The sequence below is a fragment of the Oncorhynchus tshawytscha genome, linkage group LG11, assembly GCF_018296145.1.
Source record: "Oncorhynchus tshawytscha isolate Ot180627B linkage group LG11, Otsh_v2.0, whole genome shotgun sequence".
Lineage (NCBI taxonomy): Eukaryota > Metazoa > Chordata > Actinopteri > Salmoniformes > Salmonidae > Oncorhynchus > Oncorhynchus tshawytscha.
The window spans coordinates 22,412,392-22,431,931 of record NC_056439.1 but is presented as its reverse complement, the minus strand read 5'-3'; the positions used below and the strand labels follow the sequence as shown (position 1 = coordinate 22,431,931).

At 40.2% G+C, this 19,540-nt stretch overlaps 1 protein-coding gene across 1 annotated transcript; it reads right to left on the bottom strand.

Annotated features, from left to right (window-relative positions):
* Positions 1-96: 96 nt before the first annotated feature.
* LOC112261604 (sorting nexin-6-like) lies at positions 97-17,961 on the bottom strand. Its single transcript, XM_024437057.1, has 14 exons — positions 17,863-17,961; positions 17,657-17,707; positions 10,777-10,881; positions 10,017-10,127; positions 9,598-9,719; positions 9,263-9,386; positions 4,041-4,136; positions 3,645-3,750; positions 2,697-2,772; positions 2,540-2,579; positions 2,241-2,327; positions 1,880-2,039; positions 1,437-1,522; positions 97-1,173 (listed from the first exon to the last, which is right to left on the bottom strand). Exons 1-14 carry the CDS (start codon positions 17,866-17,868, stop codon positions 1,120-1,122), a joined length of 1,224 nt encoding a protein of 407 aa, XP_024292825.1. The 5' UTR covers positions 17,869-17,961; the 3' UTR covers positions 97-1,119.
* Between the last annotated feature and the right edge of the window lie 1,579 nt (positions 17,962-19,540).

Genomic DNA, 19,540 nt, shown 5'->3' with positions numbered 1-19,540 from the left:
ACCCCCTTCCATTTATGAAATGTAGATTCCCCCCACACTGATCTACACAACATAATCCACACATTCAAGATGAAAGAAACAACCTAGTACAAGCAGTTTAAAAAGTGGCAATCATCTTTTTATTCAACCTTAATATGAACAGTCGAAATGGAGTTTAATATGATATTGAAGGTACTTTTCCATTGGCTTCCCCTGGCTTTTCTTCCATGTCTCTCGGAGTCATAAAAGATACAAAATTAAAAATGTTTACAACTAGATAGATGGACAACAAATAGCCTAGTCAAAACATTTCATGAAATATGTTCAGGACGGTTCTAAGGTAAACAGTATCATTTATTATTAATATTTTCATAATCATTTTAATCATCATTATCAGTACAACCATTTGTTTCAGCATTTCTCCATCTAAATAAATGGAAGCTTTGGTCACAGAAGGAAAAAAACATTCATATACAGTGCACTTTTTTGCACAAACAAAAACGTGATCAATTTTTTATTTTTATTTTTTAACAATACTTGATAGGCTTACTCTACATTAAGGCAAACATACTGAAGCATTACTTGTCTGTAATGGAAAAAAGAACATAGTTATGTTCTATGAAATTACTGAAAAACAAAAGTATTAGTAAAAATTTAAACAATCATTAGCAGTACAGTGAGAACAAATACAACATGTACAAGGCTTTTAGTGACAGTACACTTCAATAATAGTAAGAATGAAAAAGTAACTGAGCAGCATCACAGAAAAAAGTTTTACTGAAACTATTGGCCTCAGATTACACTAAGCAAAATAATAACAAATCATCAATCTGGACAGACATGACGTGATATAGATTGGGAGAAGATTCCCATGGAAAATTATGATTGCTGTTAACAATGAAAAAGTTGAAGTGATTTAACAAAGTTCTAGGTTCTTGTGCTGTGTGGATATTGCAGGTATTCCACTGCGGCTTCCTCACGTTTTAGGGGGGTTGTGGGTGGAGTTCGGTGTCTCTGGTGATGACTACGAACAGACATCCTGAAAACAAACGGACCCCAGATATGCTCTCTCTTCCATCTTCTCAGTGAAGACCAGACCAAAGCGGGGAAAACTCTGTACATTAAACCTTCAGTAAAGACCTAAGTGTCTCCTTTGAGGACCCCGACACAGCTTTGCAATAATTGTAAATTACCCTGTGGAGAAGTAGCGAGAAAGAGGATTAGCCTAAACCTGGGGAAAAATCAGTTTTGGAAGTCTTAATTATTTTATTTAAAAAAAATGTAACTAGGCAAGTCAGTTAAAAACAAATTCTTATTTAAAATGACGGCCTACACCGGCCAAACCCGGAAGATACTGGGCCAATTGTGCGCCACCCTATGGGACTCCCAATCACGGCCGGTTGTGATACAGACTTGATAGAATCGCTAATAGACAACCATGTATAATAAAAAATGACCTTAGCATGTTTGAGTTCCAGTTCGGCAAGTTCCACCAAGTTCTTTCTGAAGGCTGCTACTCGTCTCGTCTTGAAGTCTATAAGCTCTATTCCGGAATTGCAGAACATTATCAGGTTCACCCCTCTACATCTCTAATCTGGTTAAGCTTCTCTTACATGCAAAACTTGGGAGTCTGATATAATTTTCAACAGGGAGGGATACATTTGGGAAAAGTATGAAATGCCTTGAATTATTAATACTGCTAAAAAGGTCCAATGCAGCGGTTTTTATCTCAATATCAAATCATTTCTGGGTAGCAATTAAGTACCTTACCGTGACGGTTTAAAAATTTAAATTGTCAAAAAGAAACAAAAATAGCTTCTTAGCAAAGAGCAATTTCTCAAGCAATAATTTAGCCAGGAAAAAAATAAATATATATATATAAAGAAAGTGGATAAAGTACCTTGCTTTGCGGACTCTGAGATTTTCTCAAACTTCTGACAGCACACCTGCTGGCTGGTCTCTGCCTGAAGCACATCTTTGTTCTTTGCCCTGGCTTTGTCCAGAGCTTTGTTTGCATTCTCGTAATCTACCAGGGCCCTCCCTCTTCTATACAATAGATCCTGAAGAACAGCAGATTCCATAGAGCACATTAATACTAACACTACAACACTGTCTGATGAAAATGGTCAGAGAATACCTCTGATAACTGACCAGGGTATCTGACCAGGGTATCTGAAAACTGACCAGGGTATCTGATAACTGACCAGGGTATCTAAACATAATTGATTGATGATTAAGAAAAGCAGGGTCATGTTAGGTACCTTAGCAGCTTGTGACTCCCTGAGATAATACTTCAGTAAGTCGGCAAGTTTCAGGTCCTCATCTGCAGCCACTCGAGCCTCTATTTTCTGTAGAGGAAGGGACACCAGCAGAAACTTGTGAACTTTAGACAAGATCTACATTGTGACCAATCACCACCGGTCACCACAGGTCTAGTTTTTGGCTATAATGTATATAGTTATTGATCATAGCCTATGCTTCGGTGTTCATAGCTGGTACACAACAAATTGACAAAATTGCGTCATACAGAGAACACAATATTAAAGAGAAATCCTCATACCCGTGTTTTCTCAAACAGCTCAGAGACTTTCAAGAAAAATCTGGAAAACAGTAAGTTGCATTTGAGTTACTATAGTTTCTAGATTATATTTTTGAGTTATTGTCGATTGTTGGCAGCAGACAATGTATGGAGAGAAAAGGGGAAACTCTTTGCATACTTGCACACATCTGTGGAGTCCTGGGTTCCTAAAGTGTACAGTGTGGAGGCGATTCTATTGATATCATCTGCAGCATCTTCAACAGAGGAACTCGCATTAGATCACATTACATTTCAAATAACAGCTCAACCCCCATACTCACACAGATGGTCGGTCAATCATGTACAAAATATATCAATAAAATGCAAGCAAACATCTTTCAGAAAATAACCTACAATGATAAAACATCTGCAGCAGGACAATTTCAAATACGCAGGGAGTCACTTTTCAAACACAGTATCATTTTTTAATGCTGTGGAAATTAGGTTACATGCATACATAGTAGTTCCTACACAAAGCTGCGGACATGACAGATGTATTGTCTGATTCCTGGGAATGACAGAGGACTAGATTTCTCAGGGGAATTTGTTTCCTGAAGCTGTCAAAGCAGGATTTAGGTGTGAAAAAACTGGCAGAACATTTTTTTTCAAAAGACTAAAAGGGAACCTCATGGCTCTTACCTATTAAGGTATAAAAATTTGGACAAAAAATATGGCTACAAAAAACCCAGGTAATTTACAAGTTATTGTGCTCAGCCAAAACATTTTTTAGGAACATGACAAAGTTTAGAATTGAGTCGGCTGTCATCCCCAACATTTTAAGACCGACTGACCCAACTACAAATAACCAAACAACTTACCCATGTCCATATTTGTCAGCGAATTAATATGAAACAGAAAATAGACTTAAAATACAACGCACACCACAAGCACAAACAGGCTGATTTCCACAAACATTAGAACGTGATACCAAAGTGACTCACCAATAGTTCACAGCAAAAACGTCATTTCAATACTTTCAATTGGAATTACTCAAATCAATCTCATTCTCAATAACTGATTAAAATCCATTTATACAGCAGAAAGCTTACCTAGCACGTGGATATTATGAGACAGTGAGGAGACTTACTTTTGTGAGACCTGATCATTCTATCAGATTTGGAGGAGGCATCTTTGACACGATTATGGTACTCTAAAAGGAATGTCTTCTCATGCTCAAAGAAATCATCTACATCCTGAAATCCAAAAGACAATTATGTCAAACTTTATACACATACTAACTGTTAAATACTAAATACAAATCTGAAGATACAGATTTTGACAACTGCATTTATACAAAATGTGAGCACCATTCATGATGCTAAACAATGTTTTTCAACCAATGCGTAAGGCGCAAAATACTTATGTTGTGATTTCATTCAAATATAAAACTCAAAGCAAGTTCAATCCCCATTTACTTGGCTGAATGGATTTACATAGAAAAGAGTGGAGGAATGGTTTACACAGAAAAGCAAACCCAACTCACCTTCACCCCTGCCACTAACACGCCGTCTGCTGACTTCACCACATTCTTGAAGAAATCTTCCATCTTCTCCCTCTTGTTTTTGCCTCGGACACTCAGCTGTGAACAAAAGAGGTCAAGTAAGGACAAACTGACAATGATAAATCTAAGACAAGGTAAGGAAATGGCATATGTTTTCAGGCACATTCGACTAGCCTTTTGAGTTATCTAAAGTTAAAAGAAACGAGAGAGCGAGAGAGCTTGTCTAATAACATTTCCACAGCTACAATCGTCACCAAAATACAGCCAGGTTAAAAATGATTGGCACCCTTCATAAAGATGAGTAAAAAAGACTGTATTAAATCCCTTGCATGGATAACGACACTGAGCCTTTTTCTAAAATGTTGTAAGATTAGAGTACATATTGGGAGGTAACTTAGACCATTCCTCCATACAGAATCTTTCCAGATCCTTGATATCCTTCTACTGAGCGTATGGACTGCCCTCCTCAGTTCAAACCACTGTTTTCAATGGGATTCAAGTCCAGAGACAGATACCCATTGCAAAATGTTGATTTGTGAATTTTGCTGTGTGTTTGGGGTTTTTGGCTTGCTGGAAGATCCATTTTCTGCCTACTAGCAGAGACAGACAGATTGTTGGCTAAAATGTCCTGCTACTGGGTGTTCTCCAAACGGCTTCTATCTTCAAGGCCATCAGACTGTTAAATAGCCATCACTAGCCAGCTACCACACGGTTGCTCAACCCTGCATCTTAGAGTCCTGCTTCCCTATATACATAGACATGGAATCACTGGTCACTTTAATAATAGAACACTAGTCACTTTAATAATGTTTACATACGGCTTTACTCATCTCTTATGTACAGTTGAAGTCGGAGGTTTACATACACCTTAGCCAAATACATTTCAACTCAATTTCACAATTCGGACATTTAATACTAGTAAAAATTCCCTGTCTTAGGTTAGTTAGGATCACCACTTTATTTTAAGAATGTGAAATGTCAGAATAATAGTAGAGAGATTTATTTCACCTTTTCTTTCATCACATTTCCAGTGGGTCAGAAGTTTACATATACTCAATTAGTATTTGGTAGCATGGCCTTTAAATAGTTGAACTTGGGTCAAACATTTCAGGTAGCCTTCCACAAGCTTCCCACAATAAGTTGGGTGAATTTTGGCCCATTCCTCCTGACAGAGCTGGTGTAACGGAGTCAGGTTTGTAGGCTTCCTTGCTCACACACGCTTTTTCAGTTCTGCCACAAAATTTTCTATGGGATTGAGGTCATGGCTTTGTGATGGCCACTCCAATACCTTTACTTCGTTGTCCTTAAGCCATGTTGCCACAACTTTAGAAGTATGCTTGGGTCATTGTCCATTTGGAATACCCATTTGCGACGTTACTGACTGATGTCTTGAGATGTTGCTTCAATATATCCACATAATTTTCCATCTTCATGATGCCATCTATTTTGTGAAGTGCACCAGTCCTCCTGCAGCAAAGCACCCCCACAACATGATGCTGCCACCCCCGTGTTTCACAGTTGGGATGGTGTTCTTCAGCTTGCAAGCATCCCCCTTTTTCTGCCAAACATAACAATGGTCATTATGGCCAAACAGTTCTATTTTTGTTTCATCAGACTAGAGGACTATTCTACTATATTTTAGTCAATGCCACTCCGACATTGCCCGTCCTAATATTTATAAATTCCATTATTTTACTTTTAGATGTGTGCATTGTTGTGAACTGTTAAGATACTACTGCACTGTTGGAGCTAGGAACACAAGCATTTCGCTACACCCGCAATACCATCCGCTAAATAAGTGTATGCGACCAATAAAATTGGTAATATCGCAATAAACTCGCGTGAAGAAAAGACGGAAATACAGGTGGCGGAGATTGTGGTGCCTTGTGAGAAATCGTCGGTGAGTGGGCATCCCGCCTCTACCATCCGTTCTATCGACCAACGTGCAATCACTGGAAAATAAACTGGAGGATCTCCGTTCGAGATCATCCTACCAACGGGACATTAAAAACTATAATATGTTTCACCAAGTCGTGGATGAATGATGACACTGATAATATAGAGCTGGCTGGGTTTTCCGTGCACCAGCAGGACAGAACAGCTAAGTCTGGTAAGATAAGGGATGGAGGTGTGTGTCCATTTGTCAATAACACCTGGTGCGTGATGTCTAATATTAAAGAAGTCTCAAGGTATGAGGTAGTGTACCTCATGATAAACTGTAGACCACACTATCTACCAAGAGAGTTTTCACCTATATTATTTGTAGCCATCCCTTTTACACCAAACCGATGCTGGCACTGAGACCAAACTCAATGAGCTGTATAAGGCTTTAAGCAATCAAGAAAATGCTCATCCAGAAGCGGCGCTCCTAGTGGCCGGGGACTTAAATGCAGGTAAACTTTAATCCATTCTACCTCATTTCTACCAGCATGTCAAAAAAAAATAAAAAATAAAAAAAAAAAAAACTCTAGACCACCTTTACTCCACACACAGAAACGTATACAAAGCTCTCCCTCGCCCTCCATTTGGCAAATCTGACCATAATTCTATTCTCCTGATTCATGTTTACAAGCAAAAACTAAAGCAGGAAGTACCAGTGACCCGCTCAATACAGAAGTGGTCAGGTGACACGGATGCTACACTACAGGACTGTTTTGCAAGCACAGACTGGAATAAGTTCTGGGATTCATCCTAAGGCATTGAGGAGTATACCACCTCAATCACCAGCTTCATCAATAAGTGCATCGACGACGTCGTCCCCACAGTGACCGTGCGTACATATCCAAACCAGAAGCCATGGATTACAGGCAACATCCGCACCTAGCTAAAGGCTAAAGCTGCCGCTTTCAAGCAGCGGAACACTAATCCGGACGCTTTTAAGAAATCCTGCTATCCCCTCAAACAGGCAAAGCGTCAATACAGGACTAAGATTGAATCATATTACACCGGCTCTGATGCTTGTCAGATGTGACAGGGCTGGCAAACGATTATGGACTAGAAAGGGAAACCCAGCCGCGAGCTGCCCAGTGACACGAGCCTACCAGATGAGCTAAATGCCTTTTATGTTCGCATCGAGGCAAGCAACACTGAAGCATGCATGAGCACCAGCTGTTCCAGACTACTGTGTGATCACGCTCTCCGATGTGAGCAAGACCTTTAAAACAGGTAAACATTCACAAGGCCGCGGGGCCAGACGGATTACTAGGATGTGTACTCTGAGCATGCGCAGACCAACTGGCAAGTGTCTTCACTGACATTTTCAACCTCTCCCTGACCGAGTCTGTAATACCTACATGTTTCAAGCAGACCACCATAGTCACTGTGCCCAAGAAAGTGAAGGTAACCGCCCCGTAGCACTCACATTGGTAGCCATGAAGTGCTATGAAAGGCTGGTCATCAACACCCTCATCCAGGAAACTCTAGACCCACTCAAATACCACCCCAACAGATCCATAGATGACGCAATCTCAATCGCACTCCACACTGCCCTTTCCCACCTGGACAAAAGGAACACCTACAGTACCAGTCAAAAGTTTGGACATGCCTACTCATTCTAGGGTTTTCTTTATTTTTTTACATTGTAGAATAATAGTGAAGACATCGAAACTCCTTCAAGACGATTGGAAAAGCATTCCAGGTGAAGCTGGTTGAGAGAATGCCAAGTGTGCAAAGCTGTCATCAAGGCAAAGGGTGCCTGCTTTGAAGAATCTCAAATATATTTTGATTTGTTTAACACTTTTTTTGTTACTACATGATTCCATGTGTTATTTCATAGTTTTGATGTCTTCTCTATTATTCTACAATGTAGGGAAAAAAACTTGAATGAGTAGATGTGTCCAAACTTTAGACTGGTACTGTATGTGAGAATGCTTTTATTGACTACAGCTCAACATTCAACACCATAGTGCCCACAAAGTTAATCACTAAGCTAAGGATCCTGGGACAAAACACCTTCCTCTGAAACTGGACCCTGGACTTCCTGACGGGCTGCCCCCAGGTGGTAAGGGTAGGCAACAACACATCTGCCACACTGATCCTCAACACTGGGGCTCCTTAGGGGTGCGTGCTTAGCCCCATCCTGTTCAAACACGACTGCATGGCCAAGCACGACTCCAACACTATCAGTAAGTTTGCTGACAACACAAAAGCTCACCACACAACAATCACCGACAACGATAAGACTATAGGGAGGTCAGACACCTGACAGTGTGGTGAGCAAGACAAAGGAGCTGATTGTGGACTACAGGAAAAGGAGGGTTGAACAGGCCCCCATTAACATCGACAAGGCTGTAGTGGAGCGGGTCCGGAGCTTCAAGTTCCTTGGTGTCCACATCACCAACAAACTATCACGGTCCAAACACACCAAGGCAGTCGTGAAGTGGGCACGGCAACACCATTTCCCCCTCAGGAGACTGAAAAGATTTGGCATAGGTCCCCAGATCCTTCAAAAGTTCTACATCTGCACCATCGAGAGCATCCTGACCAGTTGCATCACCACCTGGTATGGCAACTGCTCGGCATCCGACCGTAAGGCGCTACACATGGTTGGGCGTACGGCCCAGTACATCACTGGGGCCAAGCTTCCTGCCATCCAAGATCTATATACTAGGCGGTGTCAGAGGAAGGCCAGAAAAATTGTCCAGTCACCCAAGTCATAGTTCTCTCTGCTACTGCATGGTAAGCGGTACTGAAGCTCCAAGCTCCAAAAGGCTCCTTAACAGCTTCTAACCCCAAGCCATAAGACTGCTGAACAATTAACTATTTACATTGACACCCCCACACCCCTGGTTTTACACTGCTGCTACGTGCTGTTTATTATCTATGCATAGTCACCTTACCCCAGCACATTGACTCTGTACCGGTACCCCCTGTATATAGCCTCGTTATTGTTATTTTATTGTGTTACTTTATATTTAAAAAATGTACTTTATTTATTAAGTAAATATTTTCTGAACGATTTCTTGAGTTAAGGGCTTGTAAGTAAGCATTTCACATTAAGGTTGTATTCGGCTCATGTGACAAATATAATTTAATTTGTATTAGTTTAAAATAACGTAATTTCAAAAACATTGGAGCATACAATATAGCTCAGTATTTGTATTTATTTTAAACAGTCTTTTTGACTCATCTTTATCAAGGGAGACACTACTTTTGGACCTGACTGGAAATCTAAATCCTAAATTGGTAATCTCAACCCCACTTACGTCTTGGTTGTACTCTAAAAAGACATGGAAGTTCATGTCTTTCCTTAAGACAGGATGGGCAGCCACACGGCAAAGAAACACTTCATGCATCGCCACGGTCTTCTTGAAGATAGCCAAGTATTCGCTGAAACACAGATATAGCCAAGCTATGAACCAATGGCATTCAGTGCATCCAAGTATCCCAACCAAACCACTATACTGAAACACAAAAGCAATGTACGAGCAACATGGGTCGTGTCAAGTAGGCACGGAAGGTTATAAAACACAGAGAGCATGAAATGAGGTTGTACTATCCTAACTTTTTGTTTGATGTGACCTAATGAACATGAACTCACGCTTCAAGTTCCTGTTTCATTTTGGTGAACTCTTCCTTGGTCATGGAACCTTCACCTTCCCCCAGTTTCTGTAACTTCTCTCTAGAGGCATCGAAGTCAGGTCTTGGTGGGGCAGGGGGAATCTACAATTCAACAAATCACAGTTAAATCAGCAGTTTCTTGGAAATGAACATCAAGCTAAGTTCATTACTCCATGACACCAGACAGTTTTAATGAGAAAGGGAATTGACAATGAATCATTTAGTTGTTTTCTAAAACCCTGAAGTTTATAAGCCAATCCTAAAAGCCAAAACAGTCATCTCCCAAATCGCACCCTATTCCCATATAGTGCACAACTTGTCAAAAGTAGTGCACTATATAGGTAATAGGGTGCCATTTTGGGGGGGGGCAGAGTACCCTGGGTGGGGCTCAGTACTTACAATGTAGCCTGCATACTCCTCATTCTCCACAAAAGAGTCATGGAGCCAGATGAACTCCTCATGCTGCCTCACCACTGAAAACTCATTCTGCTTGAAGTTAGGAAGAGTGCTCTGGAAGGTAAAACAAAATAATAGGAATCAGACGTCAGTCATAGAACACATTATACTGAAAAACAGAGCCAAATACAGAATAGAGCATTTCTCTATGGCTCTTCTGAAAATATCTTTCTGCCAATTAGAATGTGCAGCTCAATTTTTTTTTTTTTTAAAGGGGAAAAACTTAGATGATCTGGACACAATGATGATCACAATGATCATCTAAAGACAGTGACTAAACCATTTGAATCATAAATGAATTCCTTCCTTCACAAGAGTCGAAACATTATAAAAGCAGCCGTAAAAACAAATAAACCCATATGACATGAGGTTACACTTTGACAGTGACAGGAAATGAATGACTATTGGAATTCTCTCTGCATAGAAAATGAAGTGGAGTGGAATGCCATCATGCAGTTTCTTAACCTTAGATCTTCATTTGCGTTCCGTGAAATCAACAAAGCTGATTTTGCATACACACACACTTATTTTCAGAAGACAACATGAATGTGGAGATAAGATGACTGCTGAGGAGGAACATAATTGCAAGTCATGTGACATGAGTCTCGATTCATACAGCCATAAAAATGCACATGATTGGCCTTTCATTTGCCAAGTGCCAGGGCAAACAGGAATAAATAGACAGGTAGGTAAACTCTCTTACCTTAGTATGGACAGTAAACTTAACCTTGTCCCGCTCACTCAACGCATCAGAAATGTCCACTTGAAGTGTTGCATCAGTTTGGAGGTCAACATTGACTGCCCTAGGCTGCAAAATATTGTAACGGATATTGTATTGTATTTAGTGATGAGCAAATGACAAAATCACCATTCCCCAATAGCTGGCTCTGTCAAATAACATCTTGGCTAGTCTGACTAATCAGGCTGTAAAACAAAATTATTTGGTATATACAGCCTGACACGAATGCCTGCAAAATCATGTAAATATTCCTTACAAGCCAGAATGTTAAATAAAATGTTATATAAACTTACTCTACCGGTTGTCTGTGCGCCTTGTGTGTAGATTGCTGCTCAAAATTTTAGACAGAATATCCACAGGAAAGTATTGTTTACACAACTTTAGAGAGAGCCGGTAGGTATATGGTTCAGAATGCCAAATGAAACCAGGCAACGCTAATCACCTGGCCAATACCATCCCTATAGTGAAGCATGGTGGCGGCAGCATCATGCTGTGGAGATGTTTTTCAGAGGCAGGGACTGGGAGACTAGTCAAGGTCAAGATTACCGAGGGAAAGATCCTTGATGAAAACCTGCTCCAGAGCGGGGCAAAGGTTCACCTTCCAACAGGACAACGACCCTAAGCACACAGCCAAAACAACGCAGGAGTGGCTTCGGGACAAGTCTCAATGTCCTTGAGTGGCCCAGCCAGAGCCCAGACTTGAACCCGATTTAATATCTCTGGAGAGACCTGAAAATAGCTGTGCAGCAATGCTCCCCATACAACCTGACAGAGCTTGAGACGATCTGCAGAGAAGAATGGGAGAAGCTCCCCAAATACAGGTGTGCCAAGCTCATACTCAAGAAGACTTGAGGCTATAATCGCTGTCAAAGGTGCTTTTACAAAGTACTGAGTAAAGGGTCTGAATACTTATGTAAATGTGATATTTCAAAAACCTGTTTTTGCTTTGTCATTATGGGGTATTGTGTGTAGACTAGCGAGGTAAAAAAAATGATTGAATCCATTTTAGAATAAGGCTGTAACGTAACTAAATGTGAAAAAGATCAAGGGATCTGAATACTTTCCGAATGCACTGTAAAAAGGTAGAAATATGCAATATCTTTCTTATGCATATATTGGTATTATTCTACACATGGACTATTGTAATGAGCTCCGCCTCTAAACAAGACCATATTTGGTTGGTCCGGACCAGACCAAATCTGAAATAATAATCCATGGACGTACAGTGTTGGTCGGTGCGCAGTGGGTCAGGATACATGTTACAGTAGATGGAAAGAGGGTTGGTGGTAGGTGCAGTTGGAGCAGGGAAGATTAAGATTAAGAAGATTAAGATGGGCAAAATAACACAGACACTGGACAGAGGAACTCTGCCTTAGAAGGCCAGGAACCCAGAGTCACCTCTTCACCGTGTTTTACTTTTCTTTCAAAAACAAGGACATTTCTAAGTGACCCCAAACTATTGAACGGTAGTGTACATTAAGAAAAGTAATTCTCCAAAACGAAATATGTGTTCATATTAGTAGGCAGGGGTCTTAACTTTAACATGATTGTGTTTTTAATATCGTTTAAGACTTTCTGTTAGACGTTTTCTAAGACCCTTTCCGATCTGTTTGACCAGAAATCAAAGCCTTTGCTTATTCCTAATTTTTAGGATGGAAAATGGTTTACAGATTTATATATGCCTTAATATCTCAAAAATATAGTCTCTTGACTTTCATTTGACATCCTCCTATGAACTTAACATGTTGGAGATCATACATCTTTTTAGATGGAAATGCAAATTTATATTGGATATTCGGTCTCCTCTCGTCAAAGCTATTGAACCAAGCAAGCCATGACAATATAAATATGCACTGAGTGTAGAAAACATTATGAACACCTGCTCTTTCCATGACATAGACTGACCAGGCGAATCCAGGTGAAAGCTATGATCCCTTATTGATGTCACTTGTTAAATCCACTTCAATCAGTGTAGATGAAGGGGAGGAGACAGGTTAAAGAAGGATTTTTAAGCCTTGAGACAATTGAGACATGGATTGTGTGTATGTGTGCCATTTAGAGGGTGAATGGGCAAGACAATATGTAAGTGCCTTTGAACAGGTTATGGTGGTAGGTGCCAGATGCACTGGTTTGTGTCAAGAAATGTAACGCTGCTGGGTTTCTCACACTCAACAGATTCCTGTGTGTATCAAGAATGGACCACCACTCAAAGGTCATCCAGCCAACTTGACAACTGTGGAAAGCACTGGAGTCAACATGGGCCAGCATCCCTGTTTAACACTTTTGACACCTTGTAGAGTCCATGCCCTGACAACTTGAGGCTGTTCTTCCATATGAATAAGGTGTTCTTAATGATTTGTAGACTCCAAGACAGACCCCTTGACTTTTTCCACATTTTGTTAAGTTAAAGCCTTATTCTAAAATTGATTAAATATGCTATTTTCCTCAGCAATCTACACAGAATACCCCATAATGACAAAGTGAAAACAGTTTTTTCTGAATTTTAGAAAATGTATTAAAAACAGAAATAGCTTATTTACACAAGTATCAGACCCTTTGCTGTGAGACTGGGAATTGAGTGCAGGTGTCCTGTTTCCATTGATCATCCTTGAGATGTTTCTACAACTTGATTAGAGTCCACCTGTGGTAAATTCAATTAATTGGACATGATTTGGAAAGGCCCACATCTGTTTATATAAGGTCCTACAGTTGACAGTGCATGTCAGAGCAAAAAGCAAGCCATGAGGTAAAAGGAATTGTTTGTAGAGGTCCGAGACAGGATTGTGTCGAGGCACAGATCTGGGGAAGGGTACCAAAACATTTCTGCAGCATTGAAGTTCCCGAAAAACACAGTGGCCTCCATCATTCTTAAATTAAAGAAGTTTGGAACCACTAAGACTCTTCCTAGAGCTGGCCGCCTGGCCAAAATGAGCAATCGGAGGAGAAGGGCCTTGGTCAGGGAGGTGACCAAGAAACTGATGGTCACTCTGACAGAGCTCTAGAGTTCCTCTGTGGAGATGGGAGACACTTTCAGAAGGACAACCATCTCCGCACCACTCCACCAATCAGGCCTTTATGGTACAGTGGCCAGACGGAAGGCACTCCTCAGTAAAAGGCACATGAAAGCCCGCTTGGAGTTTGCCAAAAGACACAAAGACTCTCAGGCCATGAAAAACAAAATTTTCTGATCTGATAAAACCAAGATTGCCCTCTTCGGCCAGAATGCCAAGTGTCATGTCTGGAAGAAACCTGGCACAATCCCTACAGTGAAGCATGGTGGTGGCAGCATCATCCTGTGTGGATGTTTTTCAGCGGCAGGGACTGGGAGACTAGTCAGGATCGAGGCAAAGATGAACGGAGCAAAGTACAGGGGGTCCTGAGCACTCTGGAGCAGGTTCTCAGACTAGGGCGAAGGTTCACCTTCCAGCAGGACAACAACCCTAAGCACAAAGCCAAGACAGCACAGGAGTTGCTTCGGGACAAGTCTCTGGATGTCCTTGAGTAGCCCAGCCAGAGCCCGGACTTGAACCCGATGTAACATCTATGGAGAGACCTGAAAATAGCTGTGCAGCAACCCTCCCAATCCAACATGACAGAGCTTGTGAGGATCTGTAGAGAAGAATGGGAGAAACTCCCCAAATACAGGTGTGCCGAGCTTGTAGCGTCATACCCAAGAAGACTCGATGCTGTAAAGTACTGAGCAAAGGGTCTGAATACTTATGTAAATGAGTATTTAGTTTTGTATTTGTAGCTAACGGTAGCTAGCTATTCAACAAATTTGACGTCTGTTGTTAGCCACGGATGTCACCTGTCTAACAGCTGATCAGATCATGCAATAAGGAATTACTGCAGAATACCAATAATACAAATAGCTACCAAAGGTGCTTCAACAAAGTACTGAGTAAAGGGTCTGAATACTTCCAGTACCAGTCAAAAGTTGACACACCTACTCATTCAAGGGTTTTTCTTTATTTTTTACATTGTAGAATAATAGTGAAGACATCAAAACTATGAAATAACACATAGAATCATGTAGTAACCAAAAAGTGTTAAATGAAAATATATTTATATTTTAGAATCTTCAAAGTAGCCACCCTTTGCCTTGATGACAGCTTTGTACACTCTTGGCATTCTCTCAACCAGCTTCACCTGGAATGCTTGAGATCCCAAATATGCTGAGCACTTGTTGGCTGCTTTTCCTTTACTCTGCGGTCCAACACATCCCAAACCATCTCAATTGGGTTGAGGTCAGGTGATTGTGGAGGCCAGGTCACCTGATGCAGCACTCCATCACTGTCCTTCTTGGTCAAATAGCCCTTACACAGCCTGGAGGTGTGTTGGGTCATTGTCCTGTTGAGAAACTAATGCTAGTCCCACTAAGCACAAACCTTAATGGGATGGCGTATCGCTGCAGAATGATAATGAACTTATCCTCTGCAGCAGAGGTAACTCTGGGTCTTCCTTTCCTGTGGCGGTCCTCATGAAAGCCAGTTTCATCATAGGGCTTAATCGTTTTTACGACAGTACTTGAAGAAAATGTTTAAGTTCTTGAAATTTTCCGAATTGACTGACCTTCATGTCTTAAAGTAATGATGAACTGTCATTTCGCTCTACTTTTTTGAGCTGTTCTTGCCATAATATAGACTTGGTCATTTACCAAATAGGAGTACCTTCTGTATACCACACTTACCTTGTTACAACACAACTGGTTGGCTCAAACGCATTAAGGCACACCTTGTAATTGAAATGCATTCCAGGTGACTACCTCATGAAGCTAGTTGAGAGAATACCAAGAGTGTGCAAAGCTGTCAGAGGCAAAGGGTGGCTACTTTGAAGAAACTCAAATAAAAATCTATTTTGATTTGTTTAACACTTTTTTGGTTACTACATGATTCCATGTGTTATTTCATAGTTTTGATATCTTCACTGTTATTCTACAATGTAGAAAATAGTAAAAATAAAGAAAAACTCTTCAATGAGTAGGTGTGTTCAAACTTTTGACTGGTACTGTATGTAAATGTGATATTTCAGTTTTGCATTTGTAATAAATGTGAAAACATTTTTTTTTAAACTATTATTGTTTTTTCATTATGGGGTATTGTGTGTAGATTGATGAAGGGGAAAAACAATTCAATACATGTTTAGAATAAGCCTATAACGTAACAAAATGTGGAAAAAGTCAAGGGGTCTGAATACTTTTCGAAGGCACTGTATATGAATTAGATTTCAATCTTAAGAAAAATCTAAAATTCACACAAAAAAAAGGTATCGCTTGTTCTTCATCCTCCCCTGGTTAAGAACAAAAAATGTTCATGTCATGGCACGCTTGGGTCAATAGCTATTGACGAGAGAAAACCGAATATCCAATAAAGCGAACTTTACCTCCGTGCCAAACCAAACCATATACCTACCGGCTCTCTAAGGAGTTGGGTACACAATACTTTATTCGTCTTAACTTTTGAACAGCTGAAGGACAAACCGCACAGACAACCGGTAAGTTTCAATGTGATTTTATTCAACATTCTGGCTTATAAGGAACATTTACATGATTTTCTAGGCATTAGTGTCGAGCTGTATACAAATTCATTGTGTATTACAGCCTGATTAATCAGACTATGTATTGGCTTACTAGCCAACTCAGAAGCTGTGCACGTCCTAACCCATTCATAGATGCTAACTACCTTTAGTGCCTATGGATGAAGGTATCTTCTTCCCGGGGACTTTTGTTATTAAGAGCCCCCGAGGCATGCTCTAAACATGAACACGTATCGCTTGCGGTATGGTTTTGGAAACATATCTTTCATATCAGCAATAACTAATAATTAAAAAAATTAACGAAAAGTTCAATTACTACACACCTTTAATAGGGTTGGGATTAGTGTTCCCACACGGCCATATCTCCATGTTACAGCGCATGTTTAAGGAAAGACAAGCGGGAGCAGGCGACCCACCTCTGCTAGTTAGCTATCTAGCATGCTCCGAACACCTGTGTGAAACGGAAGAAGGCCGCCAGAAACTTGTTGTAGCTGAAAAATACTGTCGGCTGCAACTGTGATAAAGCCGGCTAAAACAGTGTACACAGTTAGTGTAGATTTTGCATGTGTGAAAATACCATTATGAAAAAGATTGCAGTCAGTATAACGGCACTATGCTTCAATTACTGCATCCAAAATACCACAGTTGACTGCACTTTCAAAACGGCAATATTTTTTGGTAAGGGTTTGATGTGATATGAAAGTAAAGGGCTTTATGTTTCCAGAACCGTATCGCAATTGACAATCGATTCACGTTTAGATGGAGTATTTAGCTGTTTTGGCAGCCAGAGCCGGTCTACCTTTGAAAATAACATAAGGTGTGACACTAACAAAGTATGAGTAACTTTACATTATTGGGCTATGCACTTCCTAGCTTAGCTAGCCTGCAAAACGATAGCAGAAATCTAATAAATGTGCATAGGTATATGGGTCTGTTACTAGTTAGCAATGGCAATATAGTTATTCATACAGTGAGCAGTTAAAATAAGCTTATGTTCATTGTCAACAAACGGTAACTAACGTTAGTTAGCTAGCTAATGGATTGTAACAGTTGCCAGCTAGCTGGCCAGCTAGTAGGAAGTCAACTGACTCCTGATGTGGTCAAGCTGGCTAGCTTAGCCAACAGTAGCTAGCTATTCAACAAATTTGACGTCTGTTAGCCACGGCTTTCACTTGTCTAACAGCTGATCAAATCTTGCAATAAGGAATTACTGCAGAATACAAATAATATAAATAGCTGATCGAACTGTTAAGAACAAAATACAAATAAGATAAATATTTGTATTTTAAATCAAAGAAAAAAAACTTACTCCTCTGTCCTCCTCGGAGAGGAAATCGGGACCATCGTCCAGCCCTTCTTGCTAGGTAAACAAAATACGGCGTCACAGGACATGCATTAGCCACATTTAACTTTCAATGGGCAAATCAACGTTTATTGATGAATGTGTCAGATGAACGCACATATAAAACAATAAGGTGCGCTAGCTAGCTAGAGTAAATTGTGTATAACACCTACCATCATGGCTGCTGCGGGTGGAATAGTGAGGAAGTCGTGTGACGGTGGGATCTGAGAAGGTGGAGCCAGAGTCAGTAAATAGTGTGGAGGAGCTTTCAATTCAAACTTTCAAGTGGGGCCAAGAGTAGTCACTTCACTAGTACTACTAGGCTAGGCCCTTCCAAATATTTTTACTCTCACAATTTCATCCCAACACATTCACAAAACTATTAAAAAGGTTTAAACATTGTCTATACCCTTCATGGATAGATCCATCGAAGTGGGTTATTTGTCCTTTGGGGATTAGATTTGCATTTGCAGCACAAACCACCAATTTGTGACCTTGGTTAACTCTCTGAATCTGTAGGTAAGCTATCATGTGATCTAGATGAGCCCATTGATTAAGAATCAACAGCAAAAGGCTTTCCATAATTATTTGAATTGCATTACTTTTTCCCTAATTTAATTGTGTGTGTGTTTCTCCTCCATTCAACCAGGTCGTCAGGTGTATTTAGAGGGTTTATTGTAGTCTTTCGTCAGTGTGGTACATTACCATAGCTCATATATATAAATTGACCTAATATACTGTACTGTATTTTGTAAAACTAGAATTGAATAGACATAAATCTTCTGGCTACTGATCTGCCTCTCTACCTACCACCCCGCAGAATATGAACTGAACAATGTGTGTTGGTTAGAAACATCAATCTGACAGTCCAGAACAGCTGACCCCAAATTATATCAGTTCTGTTGTGTTTGTTATAGAAGAAGCTGGGTGTGGGAAGGGAGAAAACAGAATCAAAGAGCTATACTCTGTCTTAAGCGTAGGGGGAAAGAGGCTTGTACTGGACCCTGTCCGCACACTTGAAGGCCGCGTTGAGACAATGAATTATCCGTGACCCAAGCCCTGCTCAGATAATCCCTACCATTGTGTCGCTGAGTTGTCATAGTGCTGCTGCAAATGTACATTGTCCCAGGGGTGTCAGCAGTCAATGTAAGTAACCTAATTTATGTTCCTCAAACTCCCTTGAATGCCTCTTTCAATCCAACATTCATATACTGACTATCTCTGAAACTCACTTATATAATACCTTTGATGATACACTGGTAGCAGTACATGGTTATAGCATATCTAGAAGAGACAGGAATGCCAATGGAGGAAGTGTTTCTGTTTATATTCATAGTCATAGAGTATCTCATACCAAATGCTGTTGAAGTAATATGGCTACAGGTTCAACTGCCTCACCTAAAGCCTATTCTTGTGGGAAGTTGCTATAGTCTAACAATCAGTATCTGGATAATATGTGTGAAATGCTTCATAATGTATCTGATATCAAGAGCAAGGTATATTTTGTGGGTGACCAAAATATTGATTGGCTTTCATCAAGCTGTTCACTCAAGAAAAAGCTTCAAACTATAACCGGTGCCTGCAACCTGGTTCAGGTTATCAGTCAACCTACCAGGGTATTTACAAACAGCACAGGAATGAAATAGAGGTCTACCGATTATGATTTTTCAACTCCGATACCAATTATTGGAGGATCAAAAAAAGCTGATACCGATTAATTGGCCGGTTTATTTGTAATAATGACAATTACAACAATACTGAATGAACACTTATTTTAACTTAATATAATACATCAATAAAATCAATTTAGCCTCAAATAAATAATGAAACATGTTCAAATTTGGTTTAAAT